This window comes from Antechinus flavipes, chromosome 1 (assembly GCF_016432865.1).
Source record: "Antechinus flavipes isolate AdamAnt ecotype Samford, QLD, Australia chromosome 1, AdamAnt_v2, whole genome shotgun sequence".
NCBI classification, from domain to species: domain Eukaryota; kingdom Metazoa; phylum Chordata; class Mammalia; order Dasyuromorphia; family Dasyuridae; genus Antechinus; species Antechinus flavipes.
In genome coordinates, this window is record NC_067398.1 from 115,859,304 (window position 1) to 115,882,698 (window position 23,395).

The following is a 23,395-nucleotide window of genomic DNA, read 5'->3' on the forward strand; positions in this document are numbered from 1 at the left end:
GAGCTATTTAGAGTATAATATTTCTCAACTGCCTTCAATGTTTCTCCCTTAGATCTGGATCACTTCATATTAGTACTTTTGGGCCAAGCTAAAGCCGCCTTTTTTTCTCCCCTAAACCTCACACTCCCTCAATTTCCCTCACAGTATCCCAACTATCAGGCTTTCAATGTCCTTAAAAGTTTTCTTGATTCTTCTTTCTTTTGCTTGTAACTTCACTATAGCATCATTCATTCCCATCACTTTAGTACTATGATGAGAAGCAGCACAATGTAGGGGAAAGAGAAATGAACTGCAAGTCACAAGTTTCAAGTTGGAATCCCTGTTCTGCTAATGTAGTATCTTTGTGTCTATGGACAAATCACTTCTCTGATCTGTGTCTCTGCTTCAAAAAAGAGGGATTAATAATATTTATATTACTTACTCTACCAGAGTATCATAAGGAAAGTGACAGGGGTGAACCCTGAAACTGTGTCCCCTTTAATCTGTAAAAGAAGGGAAATTTGGGGTCTCAAGCTCTCCCCTAGGAAAAGCATACCTCTACTAGACAACGCCCACTTAAGTGGTTTCATTCAGATGGAAATCTTGGTGGGGACTAGTTGCACCCAGTATTGAGTTGAAGATTAGCTTCAGTTAATTGGTCTCATTCAGTTGGAGATCTTTGCTTGCTATTCCTATTGAGGAGCTAGAAATTCCAAGATAAGTATTCTCTTTTCAACTGGAAATCTAGGCCTGGGGACATTGACAACATTGAGGGATTCTCATTCAGTTATGAATGGAAGCCCTAGCCTCATACAGCTAATAAAAAACAATTCTGGACTCCAAATCTCTGCAGAAGTGGAAACAATGCTTTGCCAAGGAACCTCTCTCCCTGGAACAGCTGCCTGCCAGGACTCTTGCCTGCTGTGAAGATACCCTTTTCTCAGTGTTAATCTTTGTTATTTGTCTGACAGGACCTTACCTACTGAGAAGTCTGTCTTCCTAGCAAAGCTAGCTTCTCAGTATCAGTAAAATTTCCTTTTGCCTCAGACTTTCAGGTTTGCGAATTCTTTCACATTGGACCTGTATCATCTCCAACCAGAGAGGATTCCCCACTTCAATTTTCACACCACTAGCACCACATCAAAAGCACTTTGTAAACTTTAAAGGATTATATAAATGTTACCTATTTTCCTAATGTTTTACAGTCTATAAAAGAAAGTTAGTAACATGTTTTCATAGGGTTGTGCCAGTTTCCTTTTAATGTGCTGACCCAGTTTCCCTAATTGTCCCATCTCAGTTACTCTGCCTCAGGCTATAACAATTCCCTTTTAATCATCTGAATGTTTGATAGGACAAAGATCTTATATCTTATAAATTATTAAAAACTCTCTAATCTAAAAAATCTCTAATCTCTCTTGCCTCAGTTTCTCCGGCATTACAATGGACTCCCCCCCAATATTTCTCATATATTTCTCCTTTGGCACCTTGAAATCATCAAGTACTGAGGTATAAAATAATCTGATTTTGAGGAATTTGCTTTTTTTTCTCCCTATAAAATCTTTCGATCTATTCTCTACAAAGAGATGCTGGCACATAAGCTGTAACTGGCATACTGGTAGTCAATTTGTTTATGTTCATAAAGAGCAACATAAGGGACAATGATCAAGTATCACATGAAATTGTTTTTAGTTCTCTTAGAACATGGTGAAATTAATTCCAACAAGGCCTTATATGTTTTTCCAAGAATAATCTGTGGACTCTCCTGACATTTAGCTTCAAATTTTTAAATGGTTTTATCCAAAGCAAAAATGTCAATATATGATTAGGTTCAATTTTTCTGGTTGGAGTATCAGATTTTAACTCATCACTGGATAGGTATCTTATTTTTAGAATACCAAAATTTAAACTAATGTTTGCACACAATCTGAAAACTCATTCTTAACATCAAAAGCAGATAAGGGTATAATATTATTATTTATTCTTATCTGTGTCATGGATTTTCATTATTCAATGGCCAACATTCTGCAAAAAAGAAACTCTGAATTTAGCTAGGTTGCATTCTCACATAGTTCACAAAGAGTGAGCAATGATCTCTAAACAACCAAATAAATCTACAGAAGCTAGGTAATGCAGTGCATAAACTGTAAGAACTGGAGATAGGACCTAAGTTCCAATCCTGCCTCTGATACCTACTTCGGACAATTAACCTTACCCCTCTTAGTTTCGGTTTCTTCATCTACAAAACAAGGACAACAGTAGTACCTTTTTTACATCAAATGAAATAATAAGCTTTGCAAACCTTAAAGCACTACATAGACGTTATACATTATTAAATCTCATAGTCCTTTTATCTTTTTCAAATTGCTCTATTTGACACGGTTGACTGCCCACTCCTAAATATTACCTCCTCCAAGGAGTTTTTGTGACAATACTCCTTCCTAGTTGACCTTCTTTTTTACTGGCAATTCTTATGCTATCTTTTATAATACTTATGTACCCTAACTCTGAGTGTTCTCCAAAGTTTTGTCCTAGGTCTTCTTCCGCCCCACCTCTACAGGAAGGGCTCCTAAATTTTTCTGTGTCATGGATTCCTTTCATAATCTGGTGAAACCTAAAGACCCTTCCTCAGAATAATATTTGTAAATGCATGTGATAAAACATATAGGATAACAAAGGAAATAAATTACATGAATATAATTATACATATATATCTGTAATTCATGAATCTAAGCATAAGAATCCACACCTTCCACCTTCTTCATAATTTTATTAGCTCCTATGGGTTTACTTATTATCTCTATGCAAATGACATAAATACATACATATCTACATAGATACAGCCCTAATCTCTCTCCTGGCAACAGTTCCATATCACCAACTGCCTCCTAGATATTTCAAAATTGACATTCTATAGACATCTCAAACTTAATATTTAAAAAAATGAATGAATAAATGAATTCCTTTCGTCCAAACTTCCCAAATGTCCTATTTGTACCAAAAGACTACCATCCTTCTAGTTTCCCAGGTTCATAATGGTGACATTATCCTGGATTTCTTATCCTCCTCTCAATCCTCAATCCATACATCCAATTGGGAGCCAAATTTTGTATTTCTATTTTCACAATACCTCTGGTATTCACACAGATACCATCTTAGTCCAGACCCATACCACCTCATGGCTAGATTAAATTAACTATTTCAGCCCATATTACATACTGTTGCCAAAATTATTTTCCTTAAGTAGAGTTCTGTTCATGTCATTACACCATTCAATCAATTCCAAATAAAAACTTCTGTTTAGTTCTTAAAGTCCTACCCAACTGGGCCCCAACTTACCTTTGCACTCACTGGACATTAATTATTACTCTTATATTCAAGTGATTTTGCCAAATCATCCCTTTGTTCCTCACATGGCATTCTTCATTTCTAATCTCTTTGCAACTTTGGCCAAGTAAACGTCTGTGAGCTTTCAATTCCTCACTTATAAAATGGGGGTGATAATACTTCTGATATTTGTTATGGGCCAGAACAGAAGGATTCTTACAAGGTACTAAGTCAGTGGAATTGATAGAGACAATAGTTACCTAATTTAGCATGGTTCAGTATGATTGATTTAATCCTACAAGGAGATGTTATGGGCTAGAACTTGAAACAAGGTACTAATTGGAATTATAAACATTCACACAATACATACATATATGTTACGCACATATGTGTGTGTGTATATATGTGTGTATATATATATATATATCTCAAAGTGAACAAGTACAAATATATAAAATGTATTTATATACACGGTAACTTGGGAAGGAGGGACCTCACAAGTAGGGGTTCATGTAGAAGATGGGCAAATTCAATTGCAGGCTTTCCTGACTCCAAGAATAACACTGCCACATCATTATTCCAAAATAATGAATCCAGATTAAAATATCCCAAAAACAAATCAACAAAAGACAGAGAAAATTAGTGTCAACAATGACCCAATAAATGAAGCTGGAATTAGCACAAAATACCAAATTGAGCCATACATATGTTTAAAGGAAAGAAAGGATGATTTAACATTACTTAAGAAAAAAAAATTGTTATAGTAAGAGAACTGTTATTGTGAAGATGAGAGCAAAACAATCTGATCCCAAAAAAATCAATAGTAGAAAAAGTGGTGGAAAATGTGAATACAGAGAAGGAATGAAGGGGGAAAAATGTGTAAGGCTGTAAGGCCTGGTAGATGGGGTAGAAAATGCAATAAAATATGATAGAAAGATAACTAAAGTGAAAAAAGTTTTGAACTTTCATAAACAAAGATGATAAAATAAAAACAAGAGAGATAGTCTAAGAATAATCAGATTACAGAAAGATATGGAATCTACTTAATACTATTTTTCCAAACTAGTAAGATCAAAAAAATTCATCACATACTCTCAGATGCAGTTTATAAGCATCATCTCCCCCAAGAAAGTCCACTCTACTTTTCAAAAGTATTAATTGTGGGACGCTTTTCTTTAACCTTTATGTGCAAATATTTTAAAAACTATAGGAGTTTCACCGGTTAATTGTACACTATTTCAAAGTCCAATTCTTTTTGTACAGTAAAATAACTGTATGGACATGTATACATATGTTGTATTTAACTTGTGCTTTCACATGTTTAACATGTATTGGTCAACCTGCCATCTGGTGGAGGGAGTGAGGGGAAGGAAGGGAAAAATTGGAACAAAGAGTTTTGCAATTGTCAATGCTGAAAAATCCCATGCATATAACTTGTAAATAAAAAGCTATAATAATTAAATTAAAAAAAAAACTATAGGGTAAAGTCAACTACTCTAAAACACTAATTCTGTGAGTATATGTCAGTGTTTGAATGTGCTAATAATAAAAAAGTTTGAAACGTGTTAATAGTAAAAAAGTTTAATATTAAACTTTGTACTTGGATCTTGAGGATTGTGGGTGGCTATCAAAGCCACAAGGTTGGGATCAGACTAAAATCAGGAGTTAGAGAAATTATTTCAGGTAAATTAAGTATGAAGTTGGAAAAGGATTAAAATAATTGAGCATGACAACTGATAACCATGAACAATATAAAAACAACTACATGAGGACCTAATAATGGTATAGGGACTAAAAATTTAATGATAAAGTTTGCTGAATTACAAAAGATTCCAGATGGAAAAACACAAATGGTGGGAAAATCTAACATTCTACTTTCAATAAATAAATACAAGTTGAATGATAGAAAATCTTAGTTTTAGAATTGAATGGAACCTAAAAAGATTAAATTTTAATAAATATATGGAGAACTCAATTGGCTGATTAGAGAATTTACTTTTTATTCAGATGAAATATTTACAAAAATTGATCACATTCTAAAGTATATGGAACATTAAAAAGCAAATATTTTAAATTACTATTATAGACTACAGAGCAATTAGAATAATCCTAAGTAAGGGAAATATGATTGAAAAGTATAAGACTAAAATGAATACAAAAAATCATTTGCTTAAGAATGACTAGGTCAAAGACAAATTTAAGGAAACAATATAAATTATATTGAAATTTATAGCAATTATAATATACCAAAATTTATGAAATGCAGCTAAAGCAATTTTAGAGGCAAATTTACTTCCTGAATGTTTATACCAACAAAAAGGGGAAAGTTTAATGGGAAATTGCAGTTTTTAAAATAACCAACAACAAAAATCAACAAATTAGCACAACCAAAATAAGCATAAGAGTTCATTAAAATTTTAAAAAGCAACAGAACTGAAAATTTAAGATGTCAACAATACCAAAAGAAACAAAACTGCTTTTCAAAGACCAATAAAATCAATAAACTATTAGCTAAATTAATTTTTAAAGAGAGGAAAATAAAATTAAGTTACTAAAATAAAAATAAAGGAGAAATAGCAATAGAAATAACGAATGATGAAAATTGTTAAAGAATATTACAAATAGTGATATGATAAAATTAAGCATTTTTTTTTTAAGGATAAACACCTACAAAAATACAGGCAAATTTATAAGCCAAGAAATACGTAGTCCAATATACTATTATCAGAAAAAGTAACAAATGAACTGAATGTTAAAAAAAAAAACATTCAGGACTAGATGGATTCATAAGTAAATTCTAACAAAACATTTAAAGAACAATTAATTTCTCTGATATATAAAGCATTTTCAAAAAGAAAGATTCAAGTCTATATAATTCTGTAAGATTCATTTTTCCAATCTCCAAAGTAGGAAAGGATAAGGTGGCAGAGACAATAAAGACAAATATTAATTAATATTTGTGGTAGGAGCAGCATCTATTAGGGGCTACTAGATAGAGAGGGATAGTTTTTCCTTAAAAAGCAGAGTAGGATCTGAGACACTGATATGCTTTCTCAGGCTGTGGTCCACAACTCTTCTGAGTTATGGACCTGATCAGATTAAAATGTAACTGTTAAATACTTGACAAAAATTAAAAATATGTAAAATATGGATGTTAATATTTGGTTTTCTAAGTCATTATGTGACCTACAAGGATCCATAACATATGGGTTAGTTGTTTGACAACATTGATGTAGGACATAAAAAGGCAAGTTCATGAGGCTTCAGACTTGACAAATATCCCACTACTATTAAGAGTCATAAGGCCATTCTTATTAACCAATATATCCTTCAGAGCAGATATATTTTCACAAGGAGTGTGTCTTAGCAAGTAATGTATCTTTTCCATGATATTAAGGGTTTTGGTCAAGTGTTGGATGGTCTATGACTATCTCATTTCATTTCATTTCATTTCAATCTGTTGCCTGAATCACTGGACCAGGTTAAGTTAGGCCTGGTCTAGAATGATATTAATGCAAAAATACTAACTAAAATACTGGTAAATAGACTACACCAATATACAAAAAAATACTTATAAGTGGAATTTATACTAATATCACAAATATAGTTCAATATCAGGAAACAATTAACATTACAAATCAATTGGTTTCTCAACTTCAAGTTGCTCTCCTTTCTAAACCTTATCCACACAGCTAGCAGTACTTGACCTAAAACACATCATTCACTTGCCTACAGGAAGTTCCTGTAGTTCCCTACTCCCTCCAAATATCCTCTTTCACCTTGCCTCTTTGAATCCTGAGCTTCATTCATAGCTCAGCTACAGTAACATTTCCTACATGTAGCGAACTTTCTCTTCACAACAACTTTGAATATGCTTTGTATTTACTTATATGACTATATTATTTTCTATATAGAATGCAAACCTCTTGAGAAGAGGGACTGTTTCATTTTTGTATCTTAGTGTTCTTAGTATGCTTCTCAGCACATTGTAGGCACTTAATGGCATTGATTGATACTAATTTTAAAACATTAAAACAAAAAATATAGAAAAAAGTCCTTGAAAGAATATTACCACTATGTTTAAAAAAAAAAACAACAACCCTGAAAATACAAGAATGGAATGACTTTTTCTCACTACAACAGAAAGTTTTTGTTTGAATCAAGTAAATCCATAGGTATTTGTTAAATGCCTACTAAAAGGAAACAATTCATGCCCTCTAGAAGTTGACATTCTTAAAGGAAAGAACATTCACATACAAATAAATATAAAGAAAATACATAATTAAATACAAAATAGTTGGGAGAGTACTAATGTTCTGGGGGCTAATTATGAAAGATTTTTTGGTACAATGTAGCACTTTGAGCTTCATCTTGAAAGAAGTGAGGTATTCTATGAGGCAAAGATGAGTAAGAATCCATTTCAGGCATTGGGAACAAGGCAAATGCACTGAGAAGGAACTTGAGGAGGCAAGTTTGGGTGGACAAGAGTGTAGAAAGAAGAATAATATATGAGTAATTAAAGAGGCTAGAAGGATATATGGGGACAGTTTGTGAAAATCTTTAAATGCTAAGTCATGTTCAAATAGGGAAGTCTGGAAAATGTTTTAGACCAGCAGAATATATATTTTTTCTTAACATTTCCACTTTTTTTTTTTTAAGAAAAGAAGTTTTAAATATGCTTCTACAGTTCTATAATTTATTTTTTTCTGATGCTGGGATTAGGATATATGTCTCAAAAAAAAGAATTGGATAGATGGCCATCTTTCTTTTTGAAAAGTTTACATATAATTGGAGGATTTGTTCTTTAAACATTTGGAGAAATTCACTTATTTATGTATTCCTGATTGTTATTTTTTTTGTTTCTATTTTTTGCTGAGGCAGTTGGGATTAAGCAATTTGCCCAGGGTCAGACAGCTGTCTGAGAACACATTTGAACTCAGGGTCTCCTGAATCCAGGGCAGGTGCTCTATCCACTGAGCCACCTAGCTGCCCCAATTGTTATCATTAACAGATGATTCAGTAATGCTTTTTTACTCCTTTTATCCCCAGTGTTTAGTAGAATGACTAGCATACAGTGGGTGCTTAATCAGTATTTGCTGACTGACTTGGAGTCACATTTTTTTTTGTAAATTTGATTTTTTTGGTAGATGTATTCTCTTTTCACATGCATAATTTTGTTGGCATTATTTTATTTATTCACTATTTGTTGAGATTTCTCTCTTTTTATCAATAATTTGGTTTTCTTTTTGGTCAACATTTATCAATTTTATTGCTCTTTGAAAAACAGACTTTTGTTGTTTCTATGTTGGGCCATCGCAGAGAAGTTCTGAAGTTTTGTTTCTACTTCATTTTTATTTAATTTTATTTTTTAATATTAAAAAAATCTATTTTACTTATTGGAGGGGGTTGTGTGTAAAAATACGCACAATCAAATAATGTCCAAAAAAAATGTCTTGTTCTGCACCAAGTCCATTAAATAGCATGCTTTGTCACTGATCCTCTGGAATCAAGGTTGGCCATTACACTGATCAGAATTCTAAAATCTTTCAAAGTTGCTTATCTTTACAATGTTGTTGTATAAATTGTTCAGCTTACTGAACATATGCATAAATTTTGATAAGTATTTAACAGCTACTTCTATGTACAATTTGGTATGGTCCATTTTGTAGTTCAGGAAGTTCATTTCAACTTCTGGGTATTAATTTTATTCTTTCCACTAAACTTGAATTCAGAATGCCACTAAGTCTCTCAACTATTCAACTTCAGCTTTCTCCTTGTAAGTTTTATATTCAAGATGTTTTTTTTCTATAGGACACCAAAATATTTTGTGAGCTTCTCCCTTTGTCCATTTCTCCATCACTAAATTTTACTGTTAGATTCAAATTCAAAGCTTTCGGTGTCTATTTTTCCTTGTTCTAAGTTAAAAATTTTGTACTTTTAAATCTAACAAACATTTTGTTATCATTGGAAAAAGTCCATGGAAAAAAGCTACTTAGTGGCTTTTAATGAGTTACATTATTTGAAGCCATTCATGTACATCAAATACTTCATAATATATTTTGATTTGACTCATTAATTTGGAAGCCATACTTTGTTCTATTTAGGAGGGGCAACAACTGATTTAAAGTTAAACAAAAACACATTGAACTTAAATTATTACTTCATTCATTCATTCATTCATTTACCATATCTATGGTTTTATCATTGTAGAGAGCTCCTGGTCAGCAACTCCTCAGCCAGTGTACATTAGCATCTTCTCTATAATTCATAGTCTTAGGAGAATTGTCTGTGTCACTGAGAGGTTAAATGCCTTGTCCAGTGTTCTAGCCTGAACCATCTTCTCTGCTTCCTCCATATTACTTCACTAAACAATTTCCATGGATTCAAATATATATTAGGAGATCAGAGGTAGTCAACATAGCCTCACGTAGCCACACAACAGTCCTAAGTGTAGTCAGAACCAAATTAAAATGTAATTAGTAAATATTTAAAATTTAAATTTAAAATAAATTAAGTCCAATGAAACACATCATATTTTAAAACTAAATCAAAAAGGCAGCTAAGTAGTGCAGTAAATAGAGCACCAGTCCTAGAGTAAGGAGGATCTGATTTCAAATCTGGCCTCAGACACTTACTAGCTATATGACCCCTAGGTAAATCACTTATTCCAGACTGCCTCCAAAAAGACCAAAACAAACAAAACAGAGCAAAAACTTAAGTCTATATGTAGGGATCTTTATGTACAGATTAGAAGATGCCATTTCTATTTTAATTTGATTCCACTGAGGTAGATAATTTTCAAATTTATTAGTTGAACTCTAACTTACACCTTAATCAGAACTTAGGAATCTACAAAAAAATGTAAACTACCTTGAGTAAATGTAAACAGCAAAAAAAGTTCCCATGGGAGAACTTGCATGTGACCTTGGGTTGTTTTTGGCACCATGCCTTCTTTGTTCTGTTTCTATGCAATACCTAGTCTGGCCTGGGATTGGTGTAGGGATTCATTTTCACTTTATTCTGCTGCCACCCAGAATAAGGAGCTTCTTGTGAATAAACTCCCCCAAATAATCCTAATAAAACCCAAGCTAGCATGGGCCCTCCTTTCTTCAATATCTCAGTATTTTCTTGGAAGTATGCCCCTTACAGTTAGCATAATTAGGGCAGAACAGATTTGCCCCCTTATATCCGGCAAAATCAGCAGGATAGTCTGTCTCCCTATGAAAACTTGGGTCCTTACCTCTCTTCTGACCTTCAGTCTTGAATCCCCAACTGTCTGTTGGGTATCTTGAAATAGATGGCCTATGAACACCATAAACTCAACATGTCTCTCCAAATATTTCCCTAATCTATTTTTCCTTTTACTATCATTTTCAACCATTTTTCCAGTAACTCTGGCTCAAAACCTAGATGTCATTATCAAGTTTTCACTTTCTTACCCTGCCACCTCTCCTTCTCCCCATTCTATTTATTGCCATCTCTCTTTACAATATACCTGACGGGACATTTAGCTTTTTTTCCTCTAGTGAGGCAAACCCACCACCTGCTTATTCAGCATATTCTACTTCTGTATAATTCCAATTATGAATCCCAAATTTGCCTCTTTGCAACTTTTCCTTATTGCTCCTAATGCTATTTATTGAGGCTAAGTAGAAAAATGATTCCCTCTTCCATTTGATAACTCTTCAAATACTTGTGGGCAGTTTCTTAAATTAAACCATTAAAGGCATGATTTTGAGGACCCACACCATTCTTAGACTCCTCTTACATAGTGAATGCCAAAGCAGGCATGCAGAAGAGTGGAATGACTCCATAAGATGTGTGATTAATCAGAGAATAGGAAAATCCTATTCTATCCTCCTCATAATATAATACTCAACTACAGGACTTGTCTTCAACACAGCTACACATCCACATCCTCCCTTTATCCATAACAGCCTAATATTCCTTCACTCCATCGTTTCTCTTAGCTGTGTAAGTTCCCAAACTTTTTTATTCTATATCAGAAAGGGTATCAGCTCTTTCCAATACTTAGAACCTAACTAAAAACAGGGCACTTCATCATCATCTTGGTGGCCCCAGACTGAGCTGCACAAGATGAGTGGGCATGAATGAATTGTGATCTTCAAATCTCAATGTATTCACCCTATCTTTTCCCTAAAACCTCCCTCTCTTCCAAATTCCCCAGGTAACAGCAGCAGAAAGTAACAACATTCTTTCAGCCAACTAGGTTCAAGAGCTTTATGCTAATCTTGACTCTTCCTGTTATTGCCATCTCCACAATATCACATTATATCTCCCCTTCTCACTACTAGCACAACCACTGTCCTAGTTCAGGCCCTCATTACCTCCTCTGGATTAATGCAATGGTCTCCTAATTGTTCTTTCCATACCAAGTGTCTCCCAATTCATCTTTCACACACCTGCCAAAATGATTTTACTACAACACAGGTCTGATATTGGTGCAGCTTTTACCTCCCACCCTAATCCCCATTTTACTCACAACTAAACTTCCAGGGCTCCCTATTTTTAGGATCAAGTACAAATTCCTCTATTTGATTTAAAGTCTCTCCCAATCTAGCATCAACCTACCTTTCCAATCTTCTCAAACTTAACTTTCCTTCCTGCAGTCTAGGGTCCAGCCAAATTGACCTTGATGTTTCTCACACTTAGACAAAAATGCAACTATAACATCCAAATATGAATATGACATTAAGGTATAATACCAATCAATAAGCAGAATCACATGAAAAAAGATAAATGGATGTATACTGAAAACTTTTTATTGAATTGGAATCAGATAACCTCTGATCAGAGGTTTTTATCAGATTTAACTCTAGTTGCAATTGTTACATGGATATCTACATACCAAGAAATATAACTAATGAAAAGCTGTTATATATATTCACTGACTGTTATGACATATTTGTTTGCTGTATTGTCTATCTTCATGTCTGCTTTATCCTCCATAACACACACAATTTTTTTAGAAAACAATTATATTTAATTATACTATTTAAAGGCAATAATGCATTTTATATTGCTAATAAATAAAATGTGTCAAAATACTGTTATCTTTGGTCCTTTTACATTTTCGTGTATGCTTGATAAATATGTACACACACACACACACACACACACATATACACATATAAAGAGAATACTACATGTTTATAATTATAAATATACATTTATTGGAAGACCCATAATGAAATTTTTATAATGACAAGTGGGTACTCAAAAGTTTGGAGACTACCACTCTAACTTATCAATGCCCTTCCTAAAATGTGGTATCCAGAGCCAAATATAATATTTCAAATATAGTTTGAGTAGGGTAGAGCACAGTGTTATCCCAAATATCATGCCTTCCTAAAGAAATTTAAGATTGCATTAGCCTTTTATTTTTAAGCTGCCATAGCTACCAACATCTTTTTCAGACATTTAACTACCCATGCTTTTTACATCTAAGTGGCATAGCAGTTCTGAATTCAAAACCATGTTCAGCCACTTATTAGCTGTGTGATCCTGGCTAAGTCATTAACCTCTGTTAACTTTAGTTTCCTTATCTATGAAATGTGGATAATAAAAGTACCTATCCCTAACATCTGTTGTGAAGAGAAAGTATAATATTTGCAAAACATTTTGCAAAACTTTAAAGTGCTACATAGGTAATGATGATGATGATGATGATGATGATGATGATGATGATGATGATGATATATTGTCTCTACTGATTTCTTGAACTCAAATGAAAGACTTGAAATATTGGTTATGTTATATAGACTTCTCCAAGAAACCTTGCCTATTCCAAACCATATTTACTTCCTCCTCCTTCAATTTCCTACAGAACTAACAATCTGGAACAGCACTAGTACAGTTACCTGGTACATAAGTATTTAATAAATATTTATTGATTTAAGTACCTCCAAGACTCTCATTATGTTTCTTCTTTTAGTCTTTTTCAACTAACTGTGAGGGGTCATTTCTTTCTCTTCTATCCTATATTAACTGGGTACAGGTCTAGACCTACGTATGACATCAACCAATTAATTACAGATATCAATCATTTTTTCCATATAAATTACCACCAATTTGTATTTAAACAATGTATTATTTCAATAGCCTTCTAATTGCTCTGCTTGCCTCCATTCTTCATCTATCAATCATTCTTGCAAACCACAGTGAGAATATTCTTTCTAAATTACAACTAAAACCATGATGCTTTCCCATCACTAAATTTTCAATATTTCCTTACTGTTTAAAGGATAAAGTTCTAACTCTTTGGAATCCTAATCTTTGCTGACTTTTCTCTTTTGCCTGCTATTCAGACCCGAAACAACTGAACCACCAACCTATCTTTTCAGCCTCATTTCCTACTATTTTGATTCAGCTTGGCTAATTTATACCTAAAACATGCCCTGCGTTTTCTCATCTTTGTTCATTTTATTCTTGAAAATTCTTTCCAATTAGAGAAACCTTCCTCATACTAAAAATTTAAGCTAATCATTATCAGCAAGAAAAGACTATTCCTTCCAAAAACTGAACATTTTACAGCTCCTTTTTGGAACTTATTACATTCTTTCTCCCACTAAATCTGTTTTTTTGTGTGTGTTCTGGATGTCACAGCCTCTATTCTTCTTTAACAGACAACAGTCATCCTCTTTCCTCTCTCTAATTTGCAACCTCTTGCTATTTGCTTTTGCTACTTTATTCCCCTATTGTTTTCAAACATAGAAACTTTACTCCATCTTTAAAAAGCCTTCACTAGACTACCATTTTCTTAAGTCATGGTCCTATATTTCTCCTCCCTTTCTTAGCCTAACTCCAAAAAAAATTATCTATACACAAAAGTGCTTCTTTCACTCTTTCTCCTCTCACTTTTCAATTTTGTTCAATTTGGCTTCTGTCCTTATTATTCTACTGAATATGCCCTACCCGAAGTGACTAATAATCTTTTAATTGCCAAATCTGATGGTTTCTCCTCAGTCCTCTTCCTTCTATACCTCTTCTCCATTTGACACTCCCAAGTACTCCTCTTTTCCTGGATATTCTTTTCTCTCTGGATTTCCTTTAACCTATTCTTTCCTGGTTTTCTTCTACCAATCTAAGCATTCTTGAAAAGGAAGTCCAAGCTCTTTTACTGACAGATCATCCATATCACATGTTCTAATTGTGAATCCCCCATGGCTCCATTGAGAGGTTTCTTTTCTTCTGCTGACCTCATTAACTCTTATGAGTTTACTTATCATGTCAATGTAGATGACTTTCAAATCTATAAATTCAGTCCAAGTCACATATTACCAACTGCCTAGTGGATATTTCAAATGCTTTCTCAAATTCAACACATACAAAACAGAATTCATTATCTGCACTGCCCTTTCCTACTCACAATCCTTCTTTTAAACCTCCTATTTCTGAGGAAAACACCATAATTCTTCAGTCTCAATTCAGTCTTATCCTTAATGCCCAACACATCTCCAAATCAGCTGCCAACTTTCTATCTTTATAATATCTTGTTATTTAACTTTTTCTCTCTATTCACTTACCTTAATTCAGACCCTTCATCATCTCTTGCCAAGATTATTGCAATGGCCTCCTAATTGCTCTTCCCCTTTCAAGTTTTCTCCTATTCTAACTCAGTTTTCAAACAACTGCCCAACTGATTTTCCTTAAGTGCTGTTTTGACCATATCACTCTCCTGTCTTACTCAATAAACAGCTTCCTATTGATTCTAGAATAAAATATGAATTTTTTGGTTATTGTTGTTTTAAGTTTTTAAATTATTTTACAACCTATTCCCAAAATATTTTTCCAGCCTTTCCCTGAAATACTCCCTCTTAAATATGGCCCTTTCTCTGTTTCTACAATATATAGCTACATTCCACCACTTGTCTCTTTCTTTGTGAACTTGGCTGTCCTCATTACAAGAATGCAATCCCACCTCATTTTTTAGAATTTTTCTTCCTTCAAGACAGTTCAAATATCACTTTCTTCCAACCTTTACTAATGCCTTCTCTCTAACTCCCTTCTCTCTGGTCTTTATATTTATTCTATGTAAGCTCCTTGAGGGTAGGGAATGTTTCATTATGCTTGCAACCCCAATTCCATTCCACAATGCTGGGCACACAGAAGTCACTTAACAAATGCTTGATGATTGAAGTGATGTTTTATTTTCCTTAATAGATTACAGAGTCCTGATAACTGGGGATGAGGGAGGTAGGAATTTATTAACCTATGTATCCTGTACAACATCTGGAACAAAGCTTTGCATATTAGTAGGTCCTTGGTGAAATCAGAACAAGAAGAAAACTTACAAATTCAGTCACTGAAAATCATAGGCCTTAAAATTGGAATGGAATTTTGAGTTCTTTTAACCCAAACTCATTTTACATATGAATAAAATGAAACTTAGAAAGGTATAGTTGACTTATGCATGATGTAAATAGTGCAGTAGTGGGGAATCCAAAATTGAAATCTTAGTTCTTTGGATACAACTTCACTGAATTTTCTACCATATGATACAGCCTCATCTTCTTATTTAATAGAGGAGAAAATGTAATCTAAGCCTGTGGGCCCAATTAAGTATTTCAAAAATATTATGTGTCTATTACATGCAAACACATACAAAGAAAGTTTTTTTTTCCTCCAGAAGCTTAATCAAGGGGAAGAAACTAATATGTAAATACACAAATAAGATATATAATGGAGTGTGATGAGTGAAGAGGAGAGTTCCCACAAAGTACTCTAAGACAATTTGAAGAAGGAGGAAAACATTCTGCAATGGTATCAAGTCTGATGGAGGAGGTGAGATCTGAGCTGAGATTTGACAAATGAGAATGCTTTTGATGAGATGAGGGTGTATATTTCATGTATGGAGGACAGCATAACATCAAATTTTAATTGGTGAAGAGTCACTAGCCTAGTGTGGGTTGAAGTATAAAATGCCTAATGGAGACATATGATATAAGTTCCAAAAAATAGACAAATGCCAGAGATAAAGCACCCTAAGTGTAGAGAATTTGTATTTTATGCCATAGGCAATCATAAATTGCTTTATTAAGCAGAGAACAGAATGGTCAGAATAATTTGGGAACTTCATAAAGGGTTATTTGGTAAAAATTAAAGATTTCTAGTCCAATAAATATTAAGAATATCATACACACAGAGCCTCGGAGTAGGATTCTTTTTTGCTTATGATATTTATTAGTTGTCTGACTGTTAGCAAGTTAAATACTTCTATTAACCTCAAGGGCTGGACTTGAGATGACCTCTAAGAAAAGGAAGTGTGATAAAGTGGGACTGCGGAGTGCTAATTTTGAGTACCAGCTGTACCAGACATATTATTTTCTCTTTTCTGGATACCAAATTATTCATACAACCAACTTAAATATACTTTAGTTTAATAAGCATCTACTTTGTACAGAGTACTGTACTGGGAATAGGATGGAGGAGGAGGAAAAAGAATGTTTAGATACGACACAATTTCCCGGCCTTTCAGAGCTTACAAAAAAAAAAAAAAAGGTAGGGAGTTGGAATACATGAAGTGGAAGACCTCTTCAGCTCTAACCATATATAAATCGAGAGCTTTTACATTCCCCAAAGCGAACTTAGTGTTGCAGAATGAGCCAGGGCTTGGGAGATAAGTGGCACAGTAAGTGAGAAGGGAGGGGCGGAGTCCTAATGCCAGAACTTATTTCACTGAGTTCAAATCTAGCTTCTGACACTTCCTAGCTGTGTGACGCTGTCAAAACACTGAACCCCGTTTGCTTTCGTTCCTCATCTGTAAAATGATCTGAAGAAGGAAAGGGCAAACTCCTCCCGTGTCTGTGCCAAGAAATGTCTCACTGGGTCATGAAGAGTCAGACGCGACTGAACGAACCACCACTAGCTTGGGCCTGACTTCCCCTCGGCCTGTCAACTGCTCGGTACCCAGTACGATTCACCGTGGGTCAGTTCTCCACCTCGAGCTCAGTTTTCTCAATCTGTCAAATGAGGAGCTTGGCCTACTTAGATCTCTAAGTCCAACTCTGCATCCAGCATCGGCTCCTCGTCCCTCCCAGCCTAAGCTCCCTGGCCCAGCTCGGGCTCCCCGGGAACTGGGTTCTCACTCCGGACTCCCCACTTCCTGTCTCCAGGTCCTCTCCTTCCCGTCCCCACCCCCCGAGCCGGGCCGGGCCGGGCCCCTGACCTGTCTTGCAGCAGAAGTTCAGGTCGATCCCTTGGCTCCACGTAGAAGCGGATGTCGGAGTGGGCTGCCAGCGCCCGCCATAGGAACTGCTGCGTGTGGGGCTCCATCGGCAGCGGGAAGGGCGGCACCCGCGACTCCAGGCGGCTCCACAGCGTGGGCACCGACAGCCCATCCAGTCCCTCCAGGGCCACTTCGTCTAACAGGGACTCGAGGGCGTCCATCCTTGCCCGGCTCACTCAGCCAGCGCCTCGAGGAGGCCCACAGCGCGCCGGCGCCGGCGCTGACGTCACTACCGGCGAGGAGGCGGGCCGGGCTCGCCATAGGCTGTAGTCATTGGCCGGCGGCAGGTTTGTAACCAGGGGAACTGCAAACACTGTCGGGGCCGCTTCCGGTCCAAGAACCCGGAACCGCCGCTGCTTAGGGATGGAGGGTGAGTGTCCGTAGGCCCTCTGACCCTCTCCCTCGGGGATCCTGGGGTCTGTCTCCTTGTCTCCTCAGTGTCCCCCCATTCCCATGGATCCTGGTGTGGGTTTCCCGTCGTCCCGTGCTGATGGTGGTGCTTATTAGTGGGTCTGGGCCCCTCGGGGGTCGTAGTAGTGGGATAGGCTGGAATAAGGGAAGGAAAATGTGGAGGCCCGATCCGAGACCTGTGCAAGGCTTCCTTGTCTCTTGGATTACTTCTGTAAAACGGGGGGTTTGGAGGGAAGTATCACGCATTTGGGTTCGGCAGGCGAGGAGGAGAAGGAGGGAACATGATAATAAACATTCACATTTATAAAGGGCTTTTTGTCAAAGGGTGCTCCTTACACCCTCACACCCTCCCAGGAAAAGAGTGCAAATCTTTACCTTACCCTTTTTGCAGATGAGGAAACTGAGATCCAGATAGGCTCAGTAATTTGCCCAGAGTCACACCCAGGTAACCAGTGGCAAAACTAATACACCCACTCTGGTCCTCTAGAATTGTACTAACTCACCTCCTGGCGTGCAAAGAAAATCTAAGTGATGGCTGAGACTTAATTCGAGTCACTTCGGGTCAGCCCTGAAGTCAGGCGTTTGACCTGTGCACATCTATTTTCGGCCCTCGCACTGGACCTGTGGCTGCTGTCTCAACTTCAGACTTAACTTTGTCAGGCTTCTTGGAGAGATTACCTCGGTTCACTACTGATTTCCCCCTTTTCCCCTTTCTGTAGTGGTAGAAGGGCTGGGTTGAGTACCGATTGTGGACTGGTTGGTGCTAGTGTTTTCACAGACTAGAAACAAACAAACCCAACCCCTTAATTACATAGGATTAGCTACTGTGAGTTTGTAGTTACTGCGATATTCAGATGGGGGAAGGGAAGGAGAAATTTCTGCCAGTTGAGCTGTGCTACCTGCTTGAAGGAGACCTCTATTCGTTACAGTCGAATACCAGTTTGCCCTTATTTGGAAGTGAGCGATTTTAGAACATTTTTAATGACTATTAATTTTATGAGTATATGTGAGTAAATCTCACATCTATAGATATTATAGTAAATCACAAATTTATAAATGTATTTAAAAATAAAGTTAGTATGTAATAACTTTGAGAAAAGATTTGTTGTATAATTCATTTAAGCTCCCTAGTATGTATCCAATGATCAGCTTAAAATTTTTGATTTATATTCAGCTTTCCCAAAGAAGAAAGATTTCTTAAAGTGAGACATAAAATACAAGATGCAATTTGAAAGTATAAATCTGTCCTACTTATAATTGCATCTCTCCCAATGTTTAGGTTATTATAAATATTTAATAAATATATTAGATGAATTTATTTGAGTCAGCAAATAAGCTTCTGCCCAAGAGAAATCTTTAAGGAAATCCATCTGTTTCCCTTGAACTTTGTAGAAGATTTATTTGAAATCATTAGTAGTCCCCTTTCACTGTATATTATCATTTTAATTTAGATTTGACTGGGTCATCTGGTTATTTGGAGATTTGTAGCTCCTTTGTAAAGGACAAGCTTCTATACTGTTGGGGGGTTCTACACTAGTGAGAGAATGGTTGGGGGGGAATCTTAGGAAATTTGATACTGTAAAAAAAGAAAAATTATTTTGTATTTAGTGCAGACAGATTAAAAGACAATACAATTGATGATATTTTAGATTCACATTTAGAGAGATTTGTGGTGAATTTTCTTTTTTTGAAGGAATTTTACAATTTACAAAAGGATTCATAGTAATAATGAATGCCATTTTGTCCTTAAATAATGTCAATCCCTCCCAAAATGTATCAGTTCTAAAAAGATGAAGGCTGCCTGCTTAGTTGAAAAGTTATGTGTGAAAACCATTGATATTTTTTTTTACTCTTTGCAGGATAAATATATCATTTGTTTACTCTATTTGCTTAGCAACTTCTTTTAAAAAAAATAGATGATTGTAAAGGTTAAAATTCAAATTAGGCCATCAAAATGAATAGAGAGGAACAATTTGCAAAGTTTGAATTGAAAAAGGTACTTATACTGTTAAAATACCCTGCCTGTTTGGTCTCCAGTAGGTGTTTTGTGATTTGTGTGTTTTTCTTCCATTTAAAATGAAAAGCATTCATGAGGCAAAATAAACTTATGTAATACTAAAACTCTGTGTCTGTTCTATTGTCCTGTATTCTTTCCTTCCACTTACCAACTGAATTCATTTCTTTTCTCTCAATTTCCTTCACCCTTTATTCAGTATCTCTTAACAATTGCAGTGCTTGATATTATTTTATTTTATATAACATTCTTCTGAAAAAGGATGTGAAAATGGAAAATGAAAGCCTAATCAGCTTATTGCTAGATAAATATAGCTAGAGACTAATCAAAGCTCTATCATAAACAAAGATGGAAGCAGGATTATCCACTCAAAACTTTAGTTGGACTATTTAATAGCTACTGTTTTTATAGTACTGGTTTATAAAACACACATATACAATATGTATATAATGGCCTTTTGAAAGAATAATGCAAGTGTTATCCCAAAATTACAGCTGAGGGGAAATAATGTGACATAAATTTTTATGATTTCCATAGTGTAGATGATACTTCCAGCAAGGTCCTTTAGTACCTTATTATCGAATATAGGTGATTTTGGTTTTCAAGGATTATGCCAGAGAAATATGAACTCTGGCAGATTCTGCTAAAATGGAAAAGTTTTTGTTAAGGGAAAGTGAAGAGGTGCAAATGATGAGGTTAGTGGTAGAGAATTGGGGTGGGAATCCCCTCTAGTTGGCGTAGATCCAATTGCAAAAGAACTCGAAAACCCAAAAATCTCTGGCAAAATGGAATTTTATTGTTGGCACTGAGAAGCCAGTTTTGCTAGGAAGACAGACTTCTTAGTGGCAAAGGTCCTGTCAAGGAAATAATAAGAGTTAACACTGAGAAGAGAATATCTTCATAGTGGGCAGGAGTCCTGGCAGGCAGCTTCACCAAGAAGAGAGCTTCCTTGGCAAGCATAATCCTGTTTTGGACTTTAGCAAAGATTTGTTTTTTGGAGTTGTCTTTTATTAGCCATCTGAGGCTTGGGGCTGGGAGCTGTTTGGGCTAATTGATAGAGGACCATCAGTCAGAGATCTGCAATTGAATAAAATCACTTAACTTGGGAAAGGTTTGTCTGGGAAAGATATGCTTTTCCAGGGTCTGAGAATCTCCCCAAAGGGGACACAATTTCAGGGTTCACCCCCATCAAAAGGAAGGGATTAAACACTAATATAGATGCCTACTGTGTGCCAGGCAACTGTGCCAAGTGCTTTTACAAATATTATCTCATTTGAACTTCAAAACAACCCTTCTAGTTAGGCACTATTAGTCCCACTTGAAAGTTAAGAGAAACAGTAAGTTAAGTGATTTGCCCAGAATCATACAACTGATGAGTGAGGTCACATTTGAACTCGAGTCTCCTTGACTTTGACCTAATGCTCTATCCACTGTGCTGCCAACTCTGTTTAAATAGTTGGAAAACAAACAAACCACAAGTTCCCAGGTTTATTGTTTCAAGACTACATAATCCTAGCTAAGTTTGGAGAAGCCACCGTAATTTCAAAAGATCATTTTCTCAGCTACAGCAGCTTTGTAATCTGTATTAGAAAGAATGCTAATATTGACAAAAGTCCAGATAATTAACGATAAGGAAAAAAAAAAAAAAACAAGAAAACTGAAACTCAGAAAGTTAAAATCATTTTCTGTCACAGCTAGCAAAGGGTGATGAGGTTTAGATTTGGGGAACCCAAATTAAATTAGGTGGTTTGGGAGTTAAAAGATAAGGTCTAGTGGCAGGTTCGGGGTTCAGGGAGCCAACTGGAGAGGGTTGGCTCCCGGGCACTCCCTTGGGATTTGACGCAAGGGTAAGGAGTTTTGAAGAACCCCCTTCTGGTGACGCAGAGGTTCTCTGTAAAGGAATTTAGAGACCTGAAAACCTAGATTGATAAAAGAGGTTTATTATGGGGATTGGAAATAAAGTTAAAGTTTGATTAGGGAAATAGGTGAGGGTAAAGAGAGGATGGCACTGGAAAGAGTATTCCAGTGGGCAGAGGCTCCTTGGGATGGCAAGCATGATGTAGCTTGCATGTTTGGAACCTCTGCAAAGAGAAAATTTTAGTTTGGCTCTTTTTATAATGAGAGATTTAGCTAAAGGGGTCCCATGGGTGGAGTCCCAAGTTAGCTCCTCGCTGGGTTTCAGCTAGGGCTAGAATTTGAATTGAATTCAATGAGTTTCAGGACTGAGCCAACCCCACTCAGATAACAAAGATGAAATTATTTGTCCTTTGCGGCAGGTTCCCTCACTGAGGCAAAGGTGAGGGAGATTTTCTCCTTTAAGGATTTTCAGAGTTTCGGGGTCCCCTCTTCATTCCCCGCTCAAGCAGTCAAAACTTAAATTTATTTAAAGGAAAAAGGACTTGGGGCAGGGTCCCTTATTAAGGCAGAGTTGAAAGAGATTTTCTCCTTCAAGGATTTTTAGAGTTTGGGGGTCCCCTCTTCAAGGGTTCAGTCTAGATCTTCTCACTCCAGATGTGGTGTTCATCAGACTATGCCAAGCCATTTCCTGCGCATGCAGTATGACAAGTTACCCTGATTCTATATAACTGGATTAGATCTCATTATTTACATCTTGTCTCCCTCATTGCCTTACTTGAGGGCAGGAACTGTTTTTGTAAAGACCACACTAACTATATTGTTTTGGGTTTTTTTTGTATTCTCAGCACTTTGGCGCAGGCCTAGATTATATATAAGCACTTAATAAGTGCTTATTGATTGAGAGACTTAAGACTTCTTTCTCTCTTATAGAGATAGGTACCTGTACCCTCTTAGAGTTAAAGAAAATTTAGATATTATATAGGTCAACCTTATTTTATGGTGACAGAAACAGGCCCAAAGAATTAAAGTAAATTACTCATGCCTGTATAGCAAGTTGTTAGCAGAGCTAGTTCTAGAACCAGCATCTCCTGACTCTGAAACCATGTTCTTGAGGCTCAGTTTGTTGCTTCTATGGAAAAATATAAAAAAGGCAGCCTATGTCTCTTTGACTTCTGGATAATTTAACTCTGGCTTAGCCTTTCCACAACTCTTTCACTAAACTGTCCATTTTCTATTTGTATCTTTCTCTCCTTTGCTCTTTCTTCCATCACTGTATTCACTCTCCTTTTCATTCCATCTCTTCCTCTTCTTTATCCTCTCTTCCTTTTCTTGATATTACTAAAAGTTTTTCCCATGCCTCATTTGGTAGCATGCTACTATCTAAAATCCCTGAAGACCCACTTACATTGTCCCAAATCAGTATTACTTCAATACATAATAATCACGAAGTTCCATAAATTTCCATAATTATTAGGGACCTCACCATCTATCTATCCCAACTTATACCCTAATGGCATCCTCTACTAAAATAGCTGAGAGATATTCTTCTAGACTATGTTTAA

General features: G+C 35.9%; 2 protein-coding genes across 2 annotated transcripts in view; one reads left to right on the plus strand and one right to left on the minus strand.

Annotated features, from left to right (window-relative positions):
- Positions 1-17,727, minus strand: part of GTF3C1 (general transcription factor IIIC subunit 1) — a 135,650-nt gene extending 117,923 nt beyond the window's left edge. Inside the window, exon 1 of the mRNA XM_051988276.1 lies at positions 17,492-17,727. Within this exon, the coding sequence (XP_051844236.1) occupies positions 17,492-17,712 (221 nt within the window). The 5' untranslated portion in view covers positions 17,713-17,727. The remainder of the gene's footprint in view (positions 1-17,491) is intronic.
- Positions 17,728-17,845: 118 nt separating this feature from the next.
- Positions 17,846-23,395, plus strand: part of KATNIP (katanin interacting protein) — a 228,908-nt gene continuing 223,358 nt past the window's right edge. Inside the window, exon 1 of the mRNA XM_051988295.1 lies at positions 17,846-17,921. Coding sequence (XP_051844255.1) covers positions 17,915-17,921 — 7 coding nt within the window. The 5' untranslated portion in view covers positions 17,846-17,914. The remainder of the gene's footprint in view (positions 17,922-23,395) is intronic.